The following is a 24,690-nucleotide window of genomic DNA, read 5'->3' as shown; positions in this document are numbered from 1 at the left end:
AGGGAGAGGTGGAATGAGATAGGGGACAAAGTGTTTGTGCTAAACTATGGCAGGGGTCCCAAATGGCTTGCAGGTTCAGTAAAAGGCAAGGAAAGAAACAGGCTACTGGTTGTACAAACGGACAATGACCAAACCTGCTGGAGGCATGCAGACCAAGTAAACAGTAGATTCACCAACACTGCAGAACCAGAGGCAGACTACAATGTGGAACTCACACCACACCTGGTGGACAGACAGAGGGAACAACCTGAGGAAAGGGCAGTCTCAACAGACAGCCCAGGCGAGATATCAGCAAACATACTGAACGAAACAGACAGCCCAGGCGAGATAGCAGCAATCACACCGAAAGAAAAACAGGCACCAAGGCAAACAACTGAACCACAACTAAGACGCTCCATGCGAGAGCGTAGACCACCTGAGAGACTGAATCGAAAAAGACAATATGACCTTGGGGGAGGATGATGTCATGTATCTCACACTACTGTATATAGCTGTATCTTACCATGCTATACATGACTGTAACTAGATATGATCTGTAACCACAAGCATACTTTACCACCAGGGGTGCACTTGCAGGAGACACTGCATACCTGTTCCACACAGGTATATAAAGGCAGGTCTCAGGCAAGTGTGACTCTCGAGAGCTGTGAAATAAAGGTGCAGGTCCAGAGTGACCTTGACTTCAGCATGTGCCTCGTGTAAGTCTGTACTGCAGGGTCAGGACTTTACAACGTCGAAGAGACTTACGTGCATTAACACGCACAAAGGACTGTTTATTTACCACAGGTGCCCGTTTGCAATTCACTCAGCTGCAGCAATATTCCAGAGGAATGTGGAAAGTCTACTGAAGTCCATTCCCAGAACCATCGTGTTCCAAGATGACATCCTGATCACCGGTCGTGACTCCAAGGAACAGCTGAACAACCTGGAAGAGGTTCTACTGCGTTTGAACAGAGTGGGACTCAGACTTAAACGTTCGAAGTGCATCTTCATGGCACCGGAGGTCGAATTCCTTGGGAGGAAAATCGCCGCTTATGGCATCAGACCTACTGACGTGAAAACCAAAGCCATCAAGAATGCACCTAAGCCGCAGAACGTGACGGAGCTGCATTCGTTCCTGGGTCTACTCAACTACTTTGGTAACTTCCTACCTAAATTGAGCACCTTACTTGAACCACAACACAGGCTATTAAGAAAAGGCAACAACTGGGTGTGGGGCGCATTGCAAGACAGAGCTTTCGAGAAAGCCACCACTCTGCTTTGCTCGAACAAGCTGCTGGTTCATTAAGACCCATGTAAATGTTTAGTTTTGGCCTGTGATGCATCGTCATATGGAATTGGTTGTGTGTTACAACAAGCTAATGAGTCGGGGAAACTTCAACCTGTCGCATCTGCAACCAAAAGTTTGTCTAAAGCAGAAAGAGCCTACAGTATGATAGAAAAAGAAGTTTTAGCGCCTGTGTATGGTGTTAAAAAGATGCATCAATACCTGTTCGGTCTGAGGTTCGAATTAGAGACCAATCACAAGCCCGCTCATTTCGTTGTTTTCTGAGAGCAAAGGTATCAGTACCAATGCTTCATCCCGCATCCAAAGGTGGGCGCTAATATTATCTGCCTATGATTATGACATTCGCTACAAATCTGGCACAGAAAATTGTGCCGTGTTTTGAGCCGGTTGCCGTTGCCCACACCAGAGGTGGAAATGCCACAAACGGCAGACTTAATGTTAATCATGGATGAATTTTGTTCCTTTATGATCTTCGTTTCTGCCTCTACTTGCAATTCCGATCACATCGCTTTATGTCCCATAAATTGATTTCATTTGATGTCTGATCAATCAGAAGATGAGGTGCTCTTCACAGTGAGATTGAAAAGCAAACAGGCAGTCGGTTTCCATCATCATCTCTGATTTATAATTTTCCTGTCCATCAAACTTAATTGCTTGTTCTACCTTTCAAAGTATGTGATGTCTGAATATTCTACCTGCGAGCACAGCACTGCTTTGGGCGATCAAGTAACCTAGCGCTCATTTGATCCAAAAGTTCTTTAACCTCTTGACCCCACTTTGATCCCACTGGAGGCTACAACTATAATCACAAATAGAGAATATTCTTTTCCTTACCTTGAAATTCTTTCTCCTGCCACCTGAATTTTACGACTAAAGTGCTTGAAGACAGAGCCCAATTGGCTGCCAGAGCATAACATAGGCATGAGAGTTGTGTTTCTGCTATTGATACTAGTTGATTATCAAGCAAAGGTTAATTTGAAATGAAAGTTGCAGGATCTCGGAGGTTGGACTGCAACTTGTTACGCAGGAAGATGAACAGATGTTTCTAGTGAATTTAACATTGCTCCCCCAAATCCAATTTAGTTCCACTTACACAACCTATAACAGTCACTCTTCTGTTAATTTCTGAACAGTAAAATGGAGGCTAGCAGGAATGGAAGCTCAGGACCCTGCCCTTTTTGTGGTGAAGAGGGATAAAACATTGGGAGCAGAAGCATGGGAAATGGGAAAGCTGCAATCAAGGGCCTTCTTGAGCAGAGGCGAGGAAAACCATGGCAGAGGAAAAGGGAAAGTTCAGAAGCTCTGGTGCAGAGTAGATACAATGGTGATTGAGAAACTGAGGGGAAGGGGTGGAGTTGTTGCAGCAAGAAGGGTGAGTGGAAAGATCATCTCATAGATATTCCTAGAGATAAACCATGGATTTGGGGGAGCAATGTTAAATTCACCAGAAACATCTGTTTATCGTCCTGCATAACAAGTTGCAGTCCAACCTCCGAGATCCTGCAACTGGGGGAGACTAGAACTAGAGGGCATGATCTTAGAATGAGGGGCCGCCCATTTAAAACAGAAATGAGGAGAAATTTCTTCTCTCAGAGGGTTGTAAATCTGTGGAATTTGCTGCCTCAGAGAGCTGTGGAAGCTGGGACATTGAATAAATTTAAGACAAAAATAGATAATTTCTTAAATGATAGGGGAATAAGGGGTTATGGGGAGCGGGCAGGAAAGTGGAGCTGAGTCCATGATCAGATCAGCCATGATCTTATTAAATGGTGGAGCAGGCTCAAGGGGCCGTATGGCCTACTCCTGCTCCTATTTCTTATGTTCTTATTCCGAGAGAGGGATAGAAAGAATTCCAGAAAGGGGAGAGAAGAGTCAGAAGTGAACTACTTGAAGGTAAGGAATGGGTGCAAATGAAAAACACTGGGGTGATTTTCATCTCGATACTGCCCCATTTCCGCTCAATAACAGGTGGCAGCACAACTGCCTAGCAGCTTTTGTAGAATGCATTAGGGAAAATAAAGGGTTCTCATAATAATTGTTATAATTGCTCAGGCAGTCTTAATAAAATTCCAGGTGGGCTCAGGCCCCCAGAGCAAAACTGCACCTATCTTGATGCTAAAGAGAAATTGTAGATTTCATTCTTGGCGTGGTTGGTTTGGAAAATGGAAAAAAAATTATATTGGTACGATAAAGAGTTGGAGCTGAGGAACATTGTGGGACTGTAGATGCAGTGTGATACCTGGCCTAGCAATGCTTGGTGGTTACACTGGATGAACAAAATTTAAAGTGTTTCATTTCCCAGAATTATCATTCAAATTCACAAAGTTTATTCCTTAAAAAAAGCCACACTAGCTCATTGAACAGTTGGATACTGTTGACTTCTTGTGAACAATAGTGGCATAACTGAAAAAAAAGGCAGGCGCCAGTGCCACCCAGTGGTGGGGGATTACCATCACAGGTATTTAGATTCAGGAAGCTTACCAGAGCAGTAATCCAAGAGCAGTTTAAGGCCTTTCAAATTGTTGTTCTTCACCAGAAGACTGAGGCTCCCGCACACTCTGGTGTTTGGTTGTGCCCAAGTATTCCAAAATTAACTCCACTAAATAAATATGAAGGCAAACATTTTTCTTCAGCTTCCGCCCTCTCCTCTATTAGTACCTCATCTCTCATCACCATTCTTCATGTAACAAACTATACAGTAAAGGAACAATGTTATGAATGCAGATTACGGGCATGGAGCCTTGTCCATTGGAAATGCATGCGGAAATTGTGATATGCCGACGGTTTCCAGCAGGTGAAGTTCCCGGTTAGTGGCACGCTTCTGTAAAATCATCCCGTCTTTTGGATGAGACACTAAAACTGAGGCCACATCTGCTGCCTGTTCAGGCAGGTTTGTAAGATCCCATGGCGCTATTTAAAGAAGAACAGGGGTGTTCTCCTGGTGTCCTGCCCTCAACCAACTCCACTAAAAAATAGGCAAACTGGTCATTTATTTTATTGCAGTTTGTAGAATCTTGCTGGGGGAACATTGCCTGCCGTATTTGCCTATATGCAAATATAGTCATAACAACATAAGAAATAGAAGCAGGAGTAGGCCACCTGGCCCCTCGAGCCTGCTCCACCATTTAATAAGATCATGGCTGATGTGATCATGGAATCAGCTCCACTTCCCTGCCCGCTCCCCATAACCCTTTATTCCATTATTGCTTAAATATATGTCTATATATTCAATCATCCAGCCTCCACAGCTCTCTGGGGCAGAGAATTCCATAGATTTACAACCCTCAGAGAAAAAATTCCTGCTCAGCTCAGTTTTAAGTGGGCGGCCCCTTATTCTGAGACTACGTCCTCAAGGTTTAGTTTCCCCTATGAGTGGAAATACCCTCACTGCATCCACCTTGTTGAGCCCCCTCATTATCTTATATGTTTCGATAAGATCACCTCTCATTCTTCTGAACTCCACTGAGTATAGGCCCAACCTACTCAACCTATCTTCTTAAGTTAACCCCCTCAGAATCAACCGAGTGAACCTTCTCTGAATAGCCTCCAATGCAAGTATATCCTTTCTTAAATACGGAGACCAAAACTGTACACAGTACTCTAGATGTGGCCTTACCAATACCCTGTACCGTTGTAGCAGGACTTCTCAGCTTTTATACTCCATCCCCCTTGCAATAAAAGCCAACATTCCATTTGCCTTCCTGATTACTTGCTGTACCTGCATACTAAACTTTTGTGTTTCATGCACAAGGACCCCCAGATCTCTCTGTACTGCAGCACTTTGCAATTTTTTTCCATTTAAATTATAATTTGCTTTCCTATTTTTTCTGCCAAAGTGGATAACCTCACATTTTCCTACATTATACTCCATCTGCCAAATCTTTGTCCACTCACTTAGCCTGTCTATATCCCTTTGCAGATTTTTTGTGTCCTCCTCATAATTTGCTTTCCCATCCTTCTTTGTATCATCAGCAAACTTGGCTACATTACACTCGGTCCCTTCATCCAAGTCATTAATATAGAATGTAAATAGTTGAGGACCCAGCATCGATCCCTGTGGCACTCCACTAGTTACCGTTTGCCAACTGGAAAATGACCCATTTATCCTGACTCTCTGTTTTCTGTTAGTTAGCCAATCCTCTATCCATGCTAATATATTACAGAACGTAAGAACATAAGAATTAGGAACAGGAGTAGGCCACCTAGCCCCTCGAGCCTGCTCCGCCATTCAACAAGATCATGGCTGATCTGGCCGTGGACTCAGCTCCACTTACCCACCCGCTCCCCATAACCCTTAATTCCCTTATTAGTTAAAAATCTATCTATCTGTGACTTGAATACATTCAATGAGCTAGCCTCAACTGCTTCCTTGGGCAGAGAATTCCACAGATTCACAACCCTCTGGGAGAAGAAATTCCTTCTCAACTCGGTTTTAAATTGGCTCCCCCGTATTTTGAGGCTGTGCCCCCTAGTTCTAGACTCCCCTACCAGTAGAAACAACCTCTCTGCCTCTATCTTGTCTATCCCTTTCATTATTTTAAATGTTTCTATAAGATCACCCCTCATCCTTCTGAACTCCAATGAGTAAAGACCCAGTCTACTCAATCTATCATCTTAAGGTAACCCCCTCATCTCCAGAATCAGCCTAGTGAATCGTTTCTGTACCCCCTCCAAAGCTAGTATATCCTTCCTTAAGTAAGGTGACCAAAACTGCACGCAGGTGCGGCCTCACCAATACCCTGTACAGTTGCAGCAGGACCTCCCTGCTTTTGTACTCCATCCCTCTCGCAATGAAGGCCAACATTCCATTCGCCTTCCTGATTACCTGCTGCACCTGCAAACTAACTTTTTGGGATTCATGCACAAGGACCCCCAGGTCCCTCTGCACCGCAGCATGTTGTAATTTCTCCCCATTAAAATAATATTCCCTTTTACTGTTTTTTTTTCCCAAGGTGGATACCTCACATTTTCTGACATTGTATTCCATCTGCCAAACCTTAGCCCATTCGCTTAACCTATCTAAATCTCTTTGCAGCCTCTCTGTGTCCTCTACACAACCCGCTTTCCCATTAATCTTTGTGTCATCTGCAAATTTTGTTACACTACACTCTGTCCCCTCTTCCTGTTCATCTATGTATATTGTAAACAGTTGTGGTCCCAGCACCGATCCCTGTGACACACCACAAACCTCCGATTTCCAACCTGAAAAAGACCCATTTATCCCGACTCTCTGCTTTCTGTTCGCCAGTCAATTCTTGATCCATGCTAATACATTTCCTCTGACTCCGCGTACCTTTATCTTCTGCAGTAACCTTTTGTGTGGCACCTTATCGAATGCCTTTTGGAAATCTAAATACACCACATCCATCGGTACACCTCTATCCACCATGCTTGTTATATCCTCAAAGAATTCCAGTGAATTAGTTTAACATGATTTCCCCTTCATGAATCCATGTTGCGTCTGCTTGATTGCACTATTCCTATCTAGATGTCCCGCTATTTCTTCCTTAATGATAGCTTCAAGCATTTTCCCCACTACAGATGTTAAACTAACCAGCCTATAGTTACCTGCCTTTTGTCTGCCCCCTTTTTTAAACAGAGACGTTACATTAGCTGCTTTTCAATCCGCTGGCACCTCCCCAGAGTCCAGAGAATTTTGGTAGATTATAACGAATGAATCTGCTATAACTTCCGCCATCTCTTTTAATACCCTGGGATGCATTTCATCAGGACCAGGGGACTTGTCTACCTTGAGTCCCAGTAGCCTGTCCAGCACTACCCCCCTAGTGATAGTGATTATCTCAAGGTCCTCCCTTGAACTTTGATCTTGTGCAGTAACCTCTTATGTGGCACCTTAACAAATGCCTTTGGAAATCCAAATACACCACATCCATTGGTTCCCCCTTATCCACCCTGCTCATTACATCCTCAACGAAGTCCAGCAAATTTATCAAACATGATTTCCCTTTCATAAACCATGCTGACTCTGCTTGATTGAATTATGCTTTTCCAAATATCCCGCTACTGCTTCCTTAATAATGGACTCCAGCATTTTCCCAACGACAGATGTTAGGCTAACTGGTCTATAGTTTCCTGCTTTTTCTCTGCCTCCTTTTTTAAATAGGGGCGTTACTTTTGCGGTTTTCCAATCCGCTGGGACCGTCCCAGAAGCCAGGGAATTTTGGTAGATTACAACCAATGCATCCAATTATTTTAAGACCCTAGGTTGTAAGCCATCAGAGTGAGGGGACTTGTCCGCCTTTAGTCCCATTATTTTACCGAGTACTACTTCCTTAGTGATAGTGATTGTATTAAGTTCCTCCTTCCCTATAGCCCCTTGATTATCCACAATTCGGATGTTAAGTATCTTCTACCGTGAAGACCGATACAAAATATTTGTTCAACATCTCTGTCATTTCCCTGTTCTCCATTATTAATTCCCCAGTCTCATCCTCTAGGGGACCAACATTTACTTTAGCCACTCTTTTCCTTTTTATGTACCTGTAGAAACTCTTACTATCTCTTTTTATATTTTGTGCTAGTTTACTTTCATAATCTATCTTCCCTCTCTTTATCATTTTTTTAGTCGTTCTTTGCTGGCTCTTAAAAGTTTCCCAATCCTCTGGCCTCCCACTAGTCTTGGCCACATTGTAGGCCCTTGTTTTCAATTTGATACCATCCCTTATGTCCTTAGTTAGCCACGGATGGTTATCCCTTCTCTTACAGTCTTTCCTTCTCATTGAGATATATTTTTGTTAAGAGTTATGAAATATCTCCTTAAATGTCTGCCACTGCTCAGCAACCGTCCCATATTTTAATCTATTTTCCCAGTCCACTTTAGCCAACTCTGCCCTCATACCTTTGTAGTCTCCTTTATTTAAGCTTAGGACACTGGTTTGAGATCCAACTTTCTCATCCTCATGTACTGCATTTCAAAAGATACTCATTGACTGTGAAACAATTTGGAACATCTGAGAATGTGAAAAGCGCTATATAAATGCAAACTAATTATTTCTTAAGCATAGCAGCCTCTCCTACAGTAACATAAGAACATAAGAACATAAGAAATAGGAGCAGGAGTAGGCCATAAGGCCCCTCGAGCCTGCTCCGCCATTCAATAAGATCATGGCTGATCTGATCATGGACTCAGCTCCATTTCCCTGCCCGCTCCCCATAACCCCTTATCCCTTTATCGTTTAAGAAACTGTCTATTCTGTCTTAAATGTATTTAATATCACAGCTTCCACAACACTCCGAGGCAGCGAATTCCACAGATTCACAACCCTCTGAGAGAAGAAATTTCTCCTCATCTCAGTTCTAAATGGGTGGTCCCTTATTCGAAGATCATGCCCTCTCTGCATCCACCTTGTCAAGCCCCCTCATAATCTTTTACATTTCTATAAGACCACCTCTCATTCTTCTGAATTCCAATGAATAGAGGCCCAACCTACTCAACCTTCCCTCATAAGTCAACCCACTCATCCCCGGGATCAACCTAGTGAACCTTCTCTGAACTGCCTCCACAGCATGTATATCCTTTCGTAAATATGGAAACCAAAACTGCACGCAATATTCCAGGTGTGGCCTCACCAATAAACAGTACACCTGCTTTTATACTCCATCCCCTTTGCAATAAAGGCCAAGATTCCATTGGCCTTCCTGATCACTTGCTGCACCTGCATACTATCCTTTTGTGTTTCATGCACAAGTACCCCCAGGTCCCACTGTACTGCAGCACTTTGCAATCTTTCTCCATTTAAATAATAACTTGCTCTTTGATTTTTTTCTGCCAAAGTGCATGACCTTGCACTTTCCAACATTATTCTCCATCTGCCAAATTCTTGCCCATTCACTTAGCCTGTCTATGTCCTCCTGGAGCCTCTTTATGTCCTCCTCACGCATGCTGCCCTTCCTCCCATCTTTGTATCATCAGCAAACTTGGCTATGTTACAGTCAGTCCCCTCTTCCAAGTCATTAATATAGATTGTAAATAGTTGGGGTACCAGCACTGATCCCTGCGGCACTCCACTCGTTACTGATTGCCAACCAGAGAATGAACCATTTATCCCGACTCTCTGTTTTCTGTTTGTCAGCCAATCTTATATCCATGCTAATATATTACCCCCAACCCTGTGAACTTTTATCTTGTGCAGTAACCTTTTGTGTGGCACCTTGTCAAATGCCTTCTGAAAGTCCAAATATACCATATCCACTGGTTCCCTTTTATCCACCCTGTTCGTTACATCCTCAAAGAATTCCAGCAAATTTGTCAAACATGACTTCCCCTTCATAAATCCATGCTGACTTTGCCTGATCAAATTTTGTTTTTCCAAATGTCCTGTTACTGCCTCTTTAATAATGAACTCCAACATTTTCCCAACCACAGATGTTAGGCTAAATGGTCTGTAGATTCCTGCTTTTTGTCTGCCTCCTTTTTTGAATAGGCCAGGTAAGCCCAATCCTGTCTTCATCTGCTATCCACACAATCAACCTCTTTAACAACAGCTATGCTCATAAAGATCAATAATAGGGAACCATAGAACCATTGAATTTTACAAGCACAGAAGGAGGCCATTCAGCTCAATGTGTCCATGCCCGAACAATTACTGCTGTCCCCCTCTCAACCCCAGGGAACTAAAAGCACAGAACACATTCTGGAATTGTATTAGAGAGGTACCAATGGCATACTCCAATCATACCAATTACTGCCCCATCAGTCTATTCTCAATCATCAACAAAGTGATGGAAGGTGTCATTGACAGTGGTATCAAGTGACACTTGCTCACCAATAACCTGCTCACCGATGTTCAGTTTGGGTTCCGCCAGGACCACTCGGCTCCAGACCTCATTGCAGCCTTGGTCTAAACATGGACAAAAGAGCTGAATTCCAGAGGTGATGTGAAAGTGACTGTCCTTGACATCAAGGCAGCATTTCAACAGGTGTGGCATCAAGGAGACCGAGTAAAACTGAAGTCAATGGGAATCAAGGGGAAAACTCTCCACTGGCTGGAGTCATACCTGGCACAAAGGAAGATGGCTGTGTTGGTTGGAGGTCAATCATCACAGCCCCAGGACATCACTGCAGGAGTTCTGCAGGGCAGTGTCCTCAGCCCAACCAACTTCAGCTGCTTCATCAATGACCTTCCCTCCATCATGAGGTCAGAAGTGGGGATGTTTGCTGCTGGTATATACAGTGTTCAGTTCCATTCGCAACTCCTCAGATAATGAAGCAGTCCATGCTCACATGCAGCAAGACCTGGACAACATTCAGGCTTGGGCTGATAAGGGGCAAGTAACATTCGCGCCACACAATTGCCAGGCAATGACTATCTCCAACAAGCGAGAGTCCAACTACTGGCCCTTGATATTCAACGACATTACCATCACCAAATCTCTCACCATCAACATCCTGGGGTTCACCATTGACCAGAAACATAACTGGACCAGGCACGTAAATACTGTGGCAACAAGAGCAGATCAGAGGCTAGGTATCCTACGGTGAGTGTCTCACCCCCTGACTCCTCAAAGCCTTTCTACCATCTACAAGGCACAAGTCAGAAGTGTGATGGAATACTCTCCACTTGCCATGGCTGCAGTGTGTACCATCTACAAGAGGCACTGCAGCAACTCGCCAAGGCTTCTTCGGCAGCAACTGCGAAAGCCACGACCTCTACCACCTGGAAGGACAAGAGCAGCAGGCGCATGGGAACAACACCACCTCCAAGTTCCCCTCCAAGTCACACACCATCCTAACTTGGAAGTATATCGCGTTCCTTCATCGTCGCTGCGTCAAAATCCTGGAATTCCCTCCATAACCGCACTGTGGGAATACCTTCTCCACACGGACTGCAGCAGTTCAAGAAGGCGGCTCACCACCATCTTCTCAACGGTAATTAGGGATGGGCAATAAATGCTGGATTTGCCAGCAACACCCACATCCAAGGAACTAATAAAAAAAACCTGCTCCAACAGCTGATTCAGCGAGCGATGGTGGATAGACAACTAGCACGGTGCTGACAGACATTGCCATCCATGTCTGAGGCCAGGTGCCAGCTCAGACTTCACAGTGGGTTTGACAACAGGTTCTAAAAGTATCCACAGGCACGGCACCCTCCATCACTGCCGGGCTATGAAGCTGGGGCTGCCTTGATCTGCATCATCTGGTGGGAAAAATATGGGGCTAGAACCTCCACTTTTCTTGCATGATTAACGCCCACGTAACGCCCATTTTACCACTGAAATGGCTTTTAATGCCCATATATCACCCATTTTGGCACAAAATGGAAACTGACGGGCTTTTTTAGGAAACTTATCGCCGAGCGTTACTTTCCCCATGTGCTTAACACCGGGAAAAAATATTACCGCCCGCCCATTTTTTTTGGACGGAATCAGCAGAATGGGCAAAATCAACGCCCATATCGCCCAATGTTGCTTTCCGCCCAGACTTAACACCGAGATTCAATATTAATGCCCGCCCACTGTTTTTTATCGAAAAGAGCATATTTACTCAAACTAGTGGCCATGGAGATTGCTCATCGTCAATTTCACCACCTCTCAAACATATCACCCACAATATCGCTCGCTCAAAAAACCGGCCACAAAAAGTGGAACTAACCAGAACAAACGCCAGCGGTGTGGCTGGCATTTGTTAAATCCCACTCTTATGTGAGGAGCTGATATCTGAAAGATTTGCCTGAAAGAGCGCTGATGTGAGTGACAACACTGACACACTGCTGTGTGTGTGCAGCTCAGGCATCAATGGTGCCCATCTTAGACTGGGTGTTGAGTAATGAGAGAGGATTAATTAGCAATCTCATTGTGTGAGGCCCCTTGGGGAAGAGTGACCATAATATGGTGGAATTCTGCATTAGGATGGAGAATGAAATAGTTAATTCAGAGACCATGGTCCAGAACTTAAAGAAGGGTAACTTTGAAGGTATGAGGTGTGAATTGGCTAGGATAGATTGGCGAATGATACTTAAGGGGTTGACTGTGGATGGGCAATGGCAGACATTTAGAGACTACATGGATGAATTACAACAATTGTACATTCCTGTCTGGCGTAAAAATAAAAAAGGGAAGGTGGCTCAACCGTGGCTATCTAGGGAAATCAGGGATAGTATTAAAGCCAAGGAAGTGGCATACAAATTGGCCAGAAATAGCAGCGAACCCGGGAACTGGGAGAAATTTAGAACTCAGCAGAGGAGGACAAAGGGTTTGATTAGGGCAGGGAAAATGGAGTATGAGAAGAAGCTTGCAGGGAACATTAAGGCGGATTGCAAAAGTTTCTATAGGTATGTAAAGAGAAAAAGGTTAGTAAAGACAAACGTAGGTCCCCTGCATTCAGAATCAGGGGAAGTCATAACGGGGAACAAAGAAATGGCAGACCAATTAAACAAGTACTTTGGTTCGGTATTCACGAAGGAGGACACAAACAACCTTCCGGATATAAAAGGGGTCAGAGGGTCTAGTAAGGAGGAGGAACTGAGGGAAATCTTTATTAGTCGGGAAATTGTGTTGGGGAAATTGATGGGATTGAAGGCCGATAAATCCCCAGGGCCTGATGGACTGCATCCCAGAGTACTTAAGGAGGTGGCCTTGGAAATAGCGGATGCATTGACAGTCATTTTCCAACATTCCATTGACTCTGGATCAGTTCCTATGGAGTGGAGGGTAGCCAATGTAACCCCACTTTTTAAAAAAGGAGGGAGAGAGAAAACAGGGAATTATAGACCAGTCAGCCTGACCTCAGTAGTGGGTAAAATGATGGAATCAATTATTAAGGATGTCATAGCAGCGCATTTGGAAAATGGTGACATGATAGGTCCAAGTCAGCATGGATTTGTGAAAGGGAAATCATGCTTGACAAATCTTCTGGAATTTTTTGAGGATGTTTCCAGTAAAGTGGACAAAGGAGAACCAGTTGATGTGGTATATTTGAACTTTCAGAAGGCTTTCGACAAGGTCCCACACAAGAGATTAATGTGCAAAGTTAAAGGATTGGGGGTAGTGTGCTGACGTGGATTGAGAACTGGTTGTCAGACAGGAAGCAAAGAGTAGGAGTAAATGGGTACTTTTCAGAATGGCAGGCAGTGACTAGTGGGGTACCGCAAAGTTCTGTGCTGGGGCCCCAGCTGTTTACATTGTACATTAATGATTTAGACGAGGGGATTAAATGTAGTATCTCCAAATTTGCGGATGACACTAAGTTGGGTGGCAGTGTGAGCTGCGAGGAAGATGCTATGAGGCTGCAGAGTGACTTGGATAGGTTAGGTGAGTGGGCAAATGCATGGCAGATGAAGTATAATGTGGATAAATGTGAGGTTATCCACTTTGGTGGTAAAAACAGAGAGACAGACTATTATCTGAATGGTGACAGATTAGGAAAAGGGACGGTGCAACGAGACCTGGGTGTCATGGTACATCAGTCATTGAAGGTTGGCATGCAGGTACAGCAGGCGGTTAAGAAAGCAAATGGCATGTTGGCCTTCATAGCGAGGGGATTTGAGTACAGGGGCAGGGAGGTGTTGCTACAGTTGTACAGGGCCTTGGTGAGGCCACACCTGGAGTATTGTGGACAGTTTTGGTCTCCTAACTTGAGGAAGGACATTCTTGCTATTGAGGGAGTGCAGCGAAGATTCACCAGACTGATTCCCGGGATGGTGGGACTGACCTATCAAGAAAGACTGGATCAACTGGGCTTGTATTCACTGGAGTTCAGAAGAATGAGAGGGGACCTCATAGAAACGTTTAAAATTCTGACGGGTTTAGACAGGTTAGATGCAGGAAGAATGTTCCCAATGTTGGGGAAGTCCAGAACCAGGAGTCACAGTCTAAGGATAAGGGGTAAGCCATTTAGGACCGAGATGAGGAGAAACTTCTTCACCCAGAGAGTGGAGAACCTGTGGAATTCTCTACCACAGAAAGTAGTTGAGGCCAATTCACTAAATATATTCAAAAGGGAGTTAGATGAAGTCCTTACTACTCGGGGTATCAAGGGGTATGGCGAGAAAGCAGGAAGGGGGTACTGAAGTTTCATGTTCAGCCATGAACTCATTGAATGGCGGTGCAGGCTAGAAGGGCTGAATGGCCTGCTCCTGCACCTATTTTCTATGTTTCTATGTTTCTATCACCTTGATGCCAGTTAAAGTTTACGTTGATTAATGTAAGTTGTATTTAACTCTTTCATGGTAAGGAATCACCAGTATGTAACGATCTAGCTATCTGAGACAATGTACAACAAGGTTATGTTCAATAACAAAAATTTAATACCAACATTGGTCTGAAATCATAAGTATCACAGCCAATAACACCCAACCCCTGCCTACACCCCATTTTTTCCACTATTGACATCGATCACATGTTCAACATGTCCGGCAACACAGAATACAAATGCAAAGCAGGAGCGTGGTCCCCAGCCCCCGTACATTGCAACAAATTGCATACACCCAGATGGAGATATAACACAACCATCACCTGCGGACATGCACCTCACTTTCCTTCCCCCCTCGCCTTATTCCCCTCCTCGCTCCACGGCACCTGGCCGAGTAGCTCCTAAGGCGGTGCCTCATTGAGGGGGATGAAGGCAGATGCGGTCGTTGCACGGGTACGGGAGTAGGGGGTGCTGAGGGGGCAACATTCTCTGATGCTGAAGCAGGATCTTGGTCCTTGCTCTCATCTGTCATTCGCAGTGGTGGTGCGGGACCTAGGGGTGGGGTGCTGCACTCGGGGACCATGGGGAGGCCTGTGGCAGCAGTGTTCCTGGCTATCGCATTCAGGGACTCCGCCATGCGCAGAATGTACTCGGTCATGGTGGCCAGCTGTCGGGATATGCCCCCCAACGCTTCGATGAGCTGGTTACCAATGTCTACAGTCCTCCTGGACAACGTACCATCTCTCCGCTGTCATGTCGTGCTTGTGGAACAGATCTGCCATGTCCACGAGGCCTCCGTGGGGTCGGCACCATCCTGGGGACAAATGGGGTGCCCTGTGGAGAGGTGCTTGGGGCTGGTACCTCCAGGGTGGAGGCAGGAATGACCGGAGGACAACTAGATGGCTTTGGGGTGGAATGGCTTCTGGAGCGTGGCGATGCAGGTTCTTCGAAGTCCGCGCTCTCATCCGTGGAGAACAGATCCAGCGGATTGACGGGCAAGAATCGGAGCTCCTCAGCACCATCTTCTGGCCTCTGTGGTCTTGCCTGGGGCTGCGCTGCGGGCTGAGCTGCAAAACACAAATAAGGTTATTAGAGGAGAAGTGGGTGACCAGGTGAGTCCAGCGCTACACACAGCATATGCATGACAAAAGCACCACCACTATCAAAATCATCACAGGCAGCATATTTCATGACCATCAACGCATTGTGCATTGCAATGATTTTCATTCGGCCACCATTATTTTTATGACACTTTTAGAATTCGTCAATCATATATGATTGTTCGGATATGAGTGGATGTGGCATCTATAGACGTTACATGATGCAATGTATAAGCTTTACTCACTTGGCATCATTTCAGGGTCTGCAGATGCATCCGTGGCTGTCTGGGGGTGCTTCCCCACGAGTGCTCGCACTCGCTCCTCCATCTCTGTGATGTCGCTGGGGACTGGTGGACCCCCATCTGTTCACCTCTGCATGGACCTCATCATCGATAGCTTCTTCTGTAAAAGGTGACAGGACGACATGGCATGAGATCATTGCGTGATATCATTGCAAGGTACTGTCACAGAGACTGATACAGCACATAACCGACAGATGTAATCATGATTATTATGATTATTGTCATTCTTTACCTAAAGACGTACACCGTGACCGCAGGTTTTGAGTAAAACATTCCCGGTAAAAGTGCAAGATCTCACATCTGCTGATAGTCATGCATAACTGTTAAAAATCAAATTATATAAATACATAAGTACATATAAATCAATGTAATACTTGCTCTTGCGGATCCCACAAGATCATTCCATCGTTTGCGGCATTGGTTGCCCTCATGCACCTCGTTGGTCACCGACGAGACCACCTCTGCTATCTCGGTCCATAATCTCTGGTATGCCTTTAGGGTGGGCTTCCCACGCCCTCCCTGTGTCAAATCACCCCTGCGTGACTCGACCTCCTGCAGGAGGGAGGCATTTGCCTCGTCCGAGAACCTCCTGGCTCTTTTGCGGCCTCCAATGTGCTCCTCTCCCACCTCACTGCTCTCTCCAGCGTCAGTCTCCACAGCGTGCTGTGATGCCTCCTCCTCTCTCTCCATTATAGGCCAAATTTGGTCAAATATGTGGCTGGTAACAACTCATTTTAGTTTGCCTACTTGCTGTGAAGCTCTAAAGTCTCCCTCCCTCCTCCCAAAGCAGCCACACCACACCCAACCACACATTCAGTCCCTCTGAGCTCCCTCTCGCTCTGTCTCCTCTTCTGCGCATGTCATGGTGACTCTTGACCTCCAGAATCACGGGTATCGAGCGTTGCCATGCCATTGCTAAGAACGGCCACACTGTACGGCAGAAGGTCAAAAAAATTTAACGCTACCGCCCATTTTATATCACTCGCGGTAAAGCCCATTTTCAAAAGTGGAGACTAGGTGGTTTGAGAATGGCCGAGAAGCCGGTGATCTGAAACCCCTTTTTTACCGCCCACGCCGAAAATATCGTCCATTTTTCGGCGTTAACCACAAAAGTGGAAGTTCTAGCCCATGGGGTAAATTTTAACCCTGAAAAACAGGTGGGTTGGAGTTGGGTGAGATGTCAACATTTTTTAAATCTTGAGCCCGACTCCAACCCGCCTCCAACCTGCCAACTTCTGGGTTTAACAGAGAAAGTACAGGGGGCAGTCAGGCAACCTGGTCCCTGAAGGCGGGTTGGCAATATATTTTAATGAGCCTGGCAGCCTCTGATTTAACCTGCCATGCAGGTTTAACCCTGGCCGGCCGTGTTTCCCGGGCCTCAGGAAACCTGGAGGTGAGAACTGCTTTGGAGTGAAGGTAAGTGCCTTTACAGCACTGCTTGTGGGCCAGGATGAGCAGGAGTGCTTCTCCCGAGTCCCCCAACCATACCTTCTTCCCTTGGATTGGACTCCCACCTCCCATCAGACTCCCCCCCACACAATGACCCCCACCCCTCCCCGCCACGCTCCCAGTGGCAGCTGCAAGCTCCCTGGGCCTGTCAGGTCAGTGATTGGAGTGTAAGCAGGTACAGCAGGAGTGGCAAGGTAGGGGCGAAAGAGAGGTGAAGAGGCGAGGGCCCAGGGGCAGCACGGGCCAGCCCACACAGCGATATGTGTGCACACTAGGTCTGTGCAGCAGAGCAGGTCTCCAGTCATCTTGGGTAATCCTTGCCACTGGACCAAGACCTAGCTCTGTCAAGCCCATGTGGTGGCTGGTGTGCAACCATCACCACACATAAAAAAAAAATCCATGCATCTTCCACCCTTCAACATGTAGTTTGGGACCTGAAATATTAGATCCTTCATTGAAACACGTGTGAACTCAACCTTTTTTGGCGTGGAAGCAAGTAATCCTTGTTTTGAGGGACTACCTATGATGATGATGACCTGAGGCTACGGCCTGCTCCAGAGTGCTCCCCACATGACTGGAAGCTAAGCCTGTTAATTAGGCTGACTTCCGGGCGCGGATCCTGTCATAAAGAAAGTTCACAACATGTGGGGAAACCCAGGTTTCCCATACGAAACTCTGCGCCCCCCGCCACCCCGCCCCCCCCCCCCCACCCACCCCCGACCCTGCCAAACCAACACAACCCGCTCCTGTTTATATCGGGGCCATGGTCTCCGTAAAGTACGTCATCGAAGCTACCAACCACCAAATCTCGGTCTAGGACGGATCTACTGCAGTAGATCAGTCGACCCAAGGTTGATGATGACCTTTCAGTGTGTAGCTGTACTCTCTGTGTTTTGTGGCGGAGGAGCGGCGAGAGATTGTGAAGGAGGAGCCGTGAGAGATCAGCGGCGAGAGATCGTGGTGGAGGCGCGGTGAGAGATCGTGGCGGAAGTGCAGCAAATGAGGGTGCGGGGCCCAGAAGAGCCTAGCACGGCCAGCCCACACTGCGATACGTGTGCGCACTAGGTCCGTGCAGCAGAGCAGGTCTCCAGTCGTCGTGGTTTACCCTTGCCGCTGGATAAAGGCCTAACTCTGTCAAGCCCGTGTAGTGGCTGATGTGCAACGGTCACCACGCGTTAAAAAAATCCACGCGCAGACATCTTCCACCCCTGAAGTTCAGGACTGGAATATCGGGACCTCCATTGAAACATCTGTGAACTCATCCCTTTTGAGGTGAAAGCAAGTCATCCTCATTTGAGGGACCGCCTATGATGATGATGTACATTTACACATGTGTACCAGTGCCGTTTTAACTACAGTAAATGTTAGTAATTTTTGTTAACTAAATCTACAGAACTAAAACAAATTAACAACAAAAGTTACATGTAAAAATGAGTAACTGAAAATAAGATTGTTTTGTGCCACTAAAATCACACTGATTGCCACAACAAATCATTACAGCAGAATTTTCAGGGCTTTAGAGATGAGTTGTGTGTATGAGGATTATTAAATCAGACTAAAACTGCCAACCATTATCCAGCAATACAAAGGCACTCAATGTAGTAAGTGTCTATCAGTCTACTCGTTTAATTGGTGCACAGCACACGGAAGCCTACTATCAGCAAGGGCAGACATCGACGACAAGATCCAACACTGCCTCCAGTGTGCCGCGCAGCCTTCGGTCGCTTGAGGAAGAGAGTGTTCGAAGACCAAGACCTCTAATCTGGCACCAAGCTTCTGGTCTGCAAGGCTGTAGTGATACCTGCCCTCCTATATGGCTCAGAGATGTGGACCATATACAGTAGACATCTTAAATCGTCGGAGAAAGACCACTAATGAAACATAGAAACATAGAAAATAAGTGCAGGATTAGTCCATTCGGCCCCTCAAACCTGCACCGCCATTCAATAAAATCATGGCTGATCATTCCTTCAGTACCCCTTTCCTGCTTTCTCTCCATACCCCTTGATCCCTTTAGCCGCAAGAACCACATCTAACTCCCTCTTGAATATATCGATGAACTGGCATCAACAACTCTCTGCGGCAGGGAATTCCACAGGTTAACAACGCTCTGAGTGAAGAAGTTTCTCCTCATCTCAGTCCTACCCCTTATCCTAAGACTATGTCCCCTGGTTCCGGACTTCCCCAACATCGGGAACATTCTTCCCGCATCTAACCTGTCCAGTTCCATCAGAATCTTATTCGTTTCTATGAGATCCCCTCTCATCCTTCTAAACTCCAGTGAATAAAGGCCCAGTTGATCCAGTCTCTCCTCATATGACAGCCCAGCCATCCCTGGAATCAGTCTGGTGAACCTTCGCTGCACTCCCTCAATAGCAAGAACGTCCTTCCTCGGACTAGGAGACCAAAACTGAACACAATATTCCAGGTGAGGCCTCACCAAGGCCCTGTACAACTACAGTGAGACTTCTCTGCTCCTATACTCAAATCCCCTAGCTATGAAGGCCAACATACCATTTGCCTTCTTCACCTCCAGCTGTACCTGCATGCCAACTTTCAATGACTGATGAACCATGACACCCAGGTCTCGTTGCACCTCCCCTTTTCCTAATCTGCCGCCAATCAGATAATATTCTGCCTTCATGTTTTTGCCCCCAAAATGGATAACCTCACATTTATCCACATTATACTGCATCTGCCATGCATTTGCCCACTCACCTAACCAGTCCAAGTCATCCTGCAGCCTCTTAGCATCCACCTCACAGCTCACACCGCCGCCCAGTTTAGTGTCATCTGCAAACTTGGAGATATTACACTCAATTCCTTCATCTAAATCGTTAATGTAGATTGTAAAGAGCTGGGGTCCCAGCACTGAGCCCTGCGGCACTCCACTGGTCACTGCCTGCCATTCTGAAAAGCACCCGTTTATCCCGACTCTCTGCTTCCTGTCTGCCAACAAGTTCTCTATCCACGTCAGTATATTACCCCCAATACCATGCGCTTTGATTTTGCACACCAATCTCTTGTGCAACACCTTGTGAAAAGCCTTTTGAATGTCCAAATACACCACATCCACTGGTTCTCCCTTGTCCACTCTGCTAGTTACATCCTCAAAAAATTCCAGAAGATTTGTCAGGCATGATTTCCCTTTCATAAATCTATGCTGACTTGGACTGATCCTGTCACTGCTTTCCAAATGCGCTGCTATTTCATCCTTAATGATTGATTCCAACATTCTCCCCTCTACTGATGTCAGGCTAACCGGTCTATAATTACCCATTTTCTCTCTCCCTCCTTTTTTAAAAAGTGGTGTTACATTAGCTACCCTCCAGTCCATAGGAACTGATCCACAGTCGATAGACTGTTGGAAAATGATCACCAATGCATCCACTATTTCTAGGGCCACTTCCTTAAGTACTCTGGGATGCATCCCAATCAGGCCCCGGGGATTTATCGGCCTTCAATCCCATCAATTTCCCTAACACAATTTCCCGCCTAATAAGGATATCCTTCAGTTCCTCCTTCTCACTAGACCCACTGTCCCCTATTACATTCGGAAGGTTATTTGTGTCTTCCTTCGTGAAGACAGAACCGAAGTATTTGTTCAGTTGGTCTGCCATTTCCTTGTTCCCCATTATAAATTCACCTCAATGCTGTCTCTGCAAGATCCTGCAAATCCCCTGGAGGATAGATGCACCAATGTAAGTGTTCTCGATCAGGCCAACATCCCCAGCATCGAAGTACTGACCACACTCAACCAGCTCCATTGGGCAGGCCACATTGTCCGCATGCCCGACAGAAGACTCCCAAAGCAAGCGCTCTACTTTGCTCCTACACAGCAAATGAGCCCCAGGTGGGCAGAGAAAATGTTTCAAGGACTCAAAGCCTCCTTGACAAAATGCAACATCCCCATTGACACCAGGGAATTCCTGGTCAAAGACCACCCTAATTGTAGGAAGAGCATCCAGGAGGGCGCTGAGCACCTCGAATCTCATCGCCGAGAGCGTGCAGAAAACAAGCGCAGACAGCAGAAGGAGCATGCGGCAAACCAGACTCTCCACCCACCCTTTCCTTCAACGACTTTCTGTCCCACCTGTGACAGAGACTGTAATTCCCCTATTGGACTGTTCTGTCACCTGAGAACTCACTTTTAGAGTGGAAGCAAGTCTTCTTCGATTTCGAGGGACTGCCTATGATGATGATTCGAGCTCAATCTGCGGCCATTTTCACAGACCACACTATTGGTGAGAGAACTCGAAACCTATGTGCCCATCTCTCCTGTGGTTTGTATGTTTCACAATTAAAGTGTTCATAAACTCAACTCAACTCAAAAAGTAGTTTAGTACTGGAAATGCACAGCGGTTTCAGAGAACTCCCACTGTAACTTTGGCAGGAACCAGAACAGCTGCAAACTCTGCCAGGACCCAGATATCCCAGGACCCCAGCTGGGGGTGAAGTTTCCTGTCGGGCGTCAACCTACATCACAAAGCCCGTATGGGGGGGTCATAGTGAAAAATGTGCTCCTGCAGCAGGAGTTAGGTGACCATAGCACCTTAAAGGGACTGGTTGCTAACCAGGATGCAGAAATGTGGAGTTTCTTTGCTTCCTGGCCAAATCTGATGGGGGTGGGGGGCGGGGAGACGGTGCATTGATCAGCCCGCAATCGATTACACCCGCTGGAGTGGGCCATACAAATGTTAAACATTCTCTGCTGGCAATAGCAACGACAACAACTTGTATTTATACAGTGCCTTTCACGTAGTAAAATGTCACAAGTGGCTTCACAGGAGTGTGATAAGACAAAATGTTAAAACCGAACCATATAAGGACAGCATTCTGATATCTCTTTTAATTGTTTTCCCATATCATTTGGACATTGAAAGTTGACTATTCCCTCCAGGCACCTCTCTGTGTGCTAATTCAATCCCATTCATTCTATACTTCGGATCTGCAATTTTTAACCGGAGTGCAATACCTTACATTGAAGAGTGTTCAATTTCAGTCGCCATTTGTCTGCCCAAGTGTATGAGCAAATTAAGTTCTTTTGAAAAGCTTTATTGTCATCATCTGTCTCTACGACTGTCCCTGTTTTAATGTCAACAATAAAAACTTGCTTTCATGTAGCTCCTACAACATAGAAAAATGTCACAAGGCACTTCAGAGAGGTGGAAGGGAGAAAAAGATGCCGAGCTAAAGGAAATATTAGGAGGGTTAATCAAATGCTTAGTCAAAGAAGTGGGTTTTAAAGGGGGCAGGGTTGTCCTCAAGGAAAAGAGGGAGGTGAAGAGGTGGAAGGGTATAGGGAGGGAATGCCATAGTTTGGTGCCAAAGGTATAATGTATTTGCGTCATGGGTTCATTGCTTAAGAATTCATAGCAACACATTGCTATTAAGAACCAATTGGCTTATTAATAAAAGGTTTAACAATCACACTACACATTACCAGTTCATCCACCAGGTTCACAACCATCTGCCTCATCATGGATCCCCCAAACCCAGCTGGCTGGGGTTTTATTCACTCTTGTGAACATCATGTGACTGGCTAAGCCACTCCCAACTGAACAACTTCACCAACCTGTGAGCATACTCACAGGTGTATGCATTACAGAAGGCTAGGTTATCAATGAAGGGAGGCAGAAACACAACAGTCCAGTCAAAGGACGGAGAGTTCGGCGGGGCAGGGGCCGGCGGGGGGGTGTAGCACTGGAGGAAGTTACAGAGATAGAGAGGATCAAGGCCATGAAGGGATTTAAACAGGAGAAGAATTTTAAATTTGAGGTATCTGAGGATTGGAAGCCAATAGATGGCCAGTGAGGTCAGGGGTGATTGACGAGTGGAATTGGTGCAGGATAGGGTACAAGCAGGAGAGTTTACGGAGGGCAGAAGAAGGGAGGATGGGCAGCAGAGTCTAATTTGGTGGTCACAAGGAATGGATGAGGGGTTTGGCAGTAATGGGCTGAGGCGGGCTGGAGTTGGGCGATGTTACAGAGTGTATGAAGTAGTCTGTCTCTGTGATCGAGAGGATATAGACACACGATAGTTCAGCTTGCGGTTGAATAGGATACTAAGGTTACAAACAGCTGGCTGCATTTGCTGACAACGACATTTCACCCAGTGTAGAACTGTACTGACAACGCAGGAAAGTGGGAGGTGTAAGCGGGCATCATGCACAGCAATGGTTTCATTTCAGCATCCATATTTTGTCCCCCTTTCTATTCCTGCCAATCAATTATTATTAACAGCTCACCTGTATCTTTTGCTGATCGAGCTCGAGTTTCTTCGTGAGATTTGTCAGCTTCCAGGTCAGATCGTCCCGCTCTGCCAAGTTCTTCTTGTCACAGAGCACTTTTAGCTTCTGCAGAGCACTCTTGGTTTTCCACAGCTCCGACTCTGCCTCCTTCAGTTGCTTTGTCACACTCCGGTCCTGCTCCTTTGACTTACGCAGCATATCTTTCAGCACCTGCACCTCACCCTCATGCCTGTCTAATAGCTGGGGCAGGTTGTTGTGCTCATTCTCGAACTTCACCAGCGCCTTCATGTGTCGGTACTGAAGCTGTCTGAGCAGCCTGTTTTCCAGCTTGGCATTATCTAGCTCTCTCTGAAGGTCACACACCTCGTTCTTCAATTCTTTATTTTTGTGCAGTCTAGCTGACAATATGTGGCGAGTCACTGGATCAAAATCTTGCCGACCAGAGTTCATTTTACTATAGTTCTGTGATTTATTCTGAAATGCGGAGTAGTTCCAATATTGCAGCATTTTAAATGATGGTTTCATTTGTGCTAGGGAGGAGAAGAAAAGAAGAAGCTAGGCCCTGTAATTATGATATATGCAATAAATGATACAAACTATAAAGGTACATCTACATAGAAGAGTATGATCGGAGGCTGGTTAGTCTGTGGCAAATGACTCATCTCCTGACTTCCCAAATCCTTTCCACCATCTACAAGGCACAAGTCAGGAGTGTGAGGGAATACTCTCCACTTGCCTGGATGAGTGCAGCTCCAACAACACTCAAGAAGCTTGACACCATGCAGGACAAAGCTGCCCGCTTGATTGGCTCCCCATCCATCCACTTAAACATTCACTCCCTCCACCACCGGCGCACTGTGGCTGCAGTGTGTATCATCTACAAGATAATAATAATAATTTTAATTTAGCACCTTTAACATAGTATTATGTCCCAAGGCGCTTCACAACAGTGTTACAGACAAACAGATAAATTTGACACCGAGCCACAGAAAAAATTAAGGCAGACGATCAAAAGCTTGTTTAAAGAGCTAGGTTTTAACGAGCGTCTCAAAGGAGGAAAGAGAGGTAGAGAGGCAGAGAGGTTTAGGGAGGGAGTTCCAGAGCTGAGGGCCCAGGTAGCTGAAGGCATGTCCCCAACGGTTAAGCAG

General features: G+C 45.9%; 1 protein-coding gene across 2 annotated transcripts in view; it reads right to left on the bottom strand.

The window, feature by feature from the left end:
- The window catches only part of LOC139276207 (lebercilin-like protein), a 242,903-nt gene that overhangs the window by 179,311 nt on the left and 38,902 nt on the right, over window positions 1–24,690 (bottom strand). For both annotated transcript variants that reach the window (XM_070893834.1, XM_070893835.1), the window contains exon 3: window positions 23,540–24,072. In XM_070893834.1, the coding sequence (XP_070749935.1) occupies window positions 23,540–24,072 (533 nt within the window). The remainder of the gene's footprint in view (window positions 1–23,539; window positions 24,073–24,690) is intronic.

This window comes from Pristiophorus japonicus, chromosome 11 (assembly GCF_044704955.1).
Source record: "Pristiophorus japonicus isolate sPriJap1 chromosome 11, sPriJap1.hap1, whole genome shotgun sequence".
NCBI classification, from domain to species: domain Eukaryota; kingdom Metazoa; phylum Chordata; class Chondrichthyes; family Pristiophoridae; genus Pristiophorus; species Pristiophorus japonicus.
Note: the sequence above shows the minus strand (reverse complement) of the source record. Positions and strands in the feature narration are given on the sequence as shown.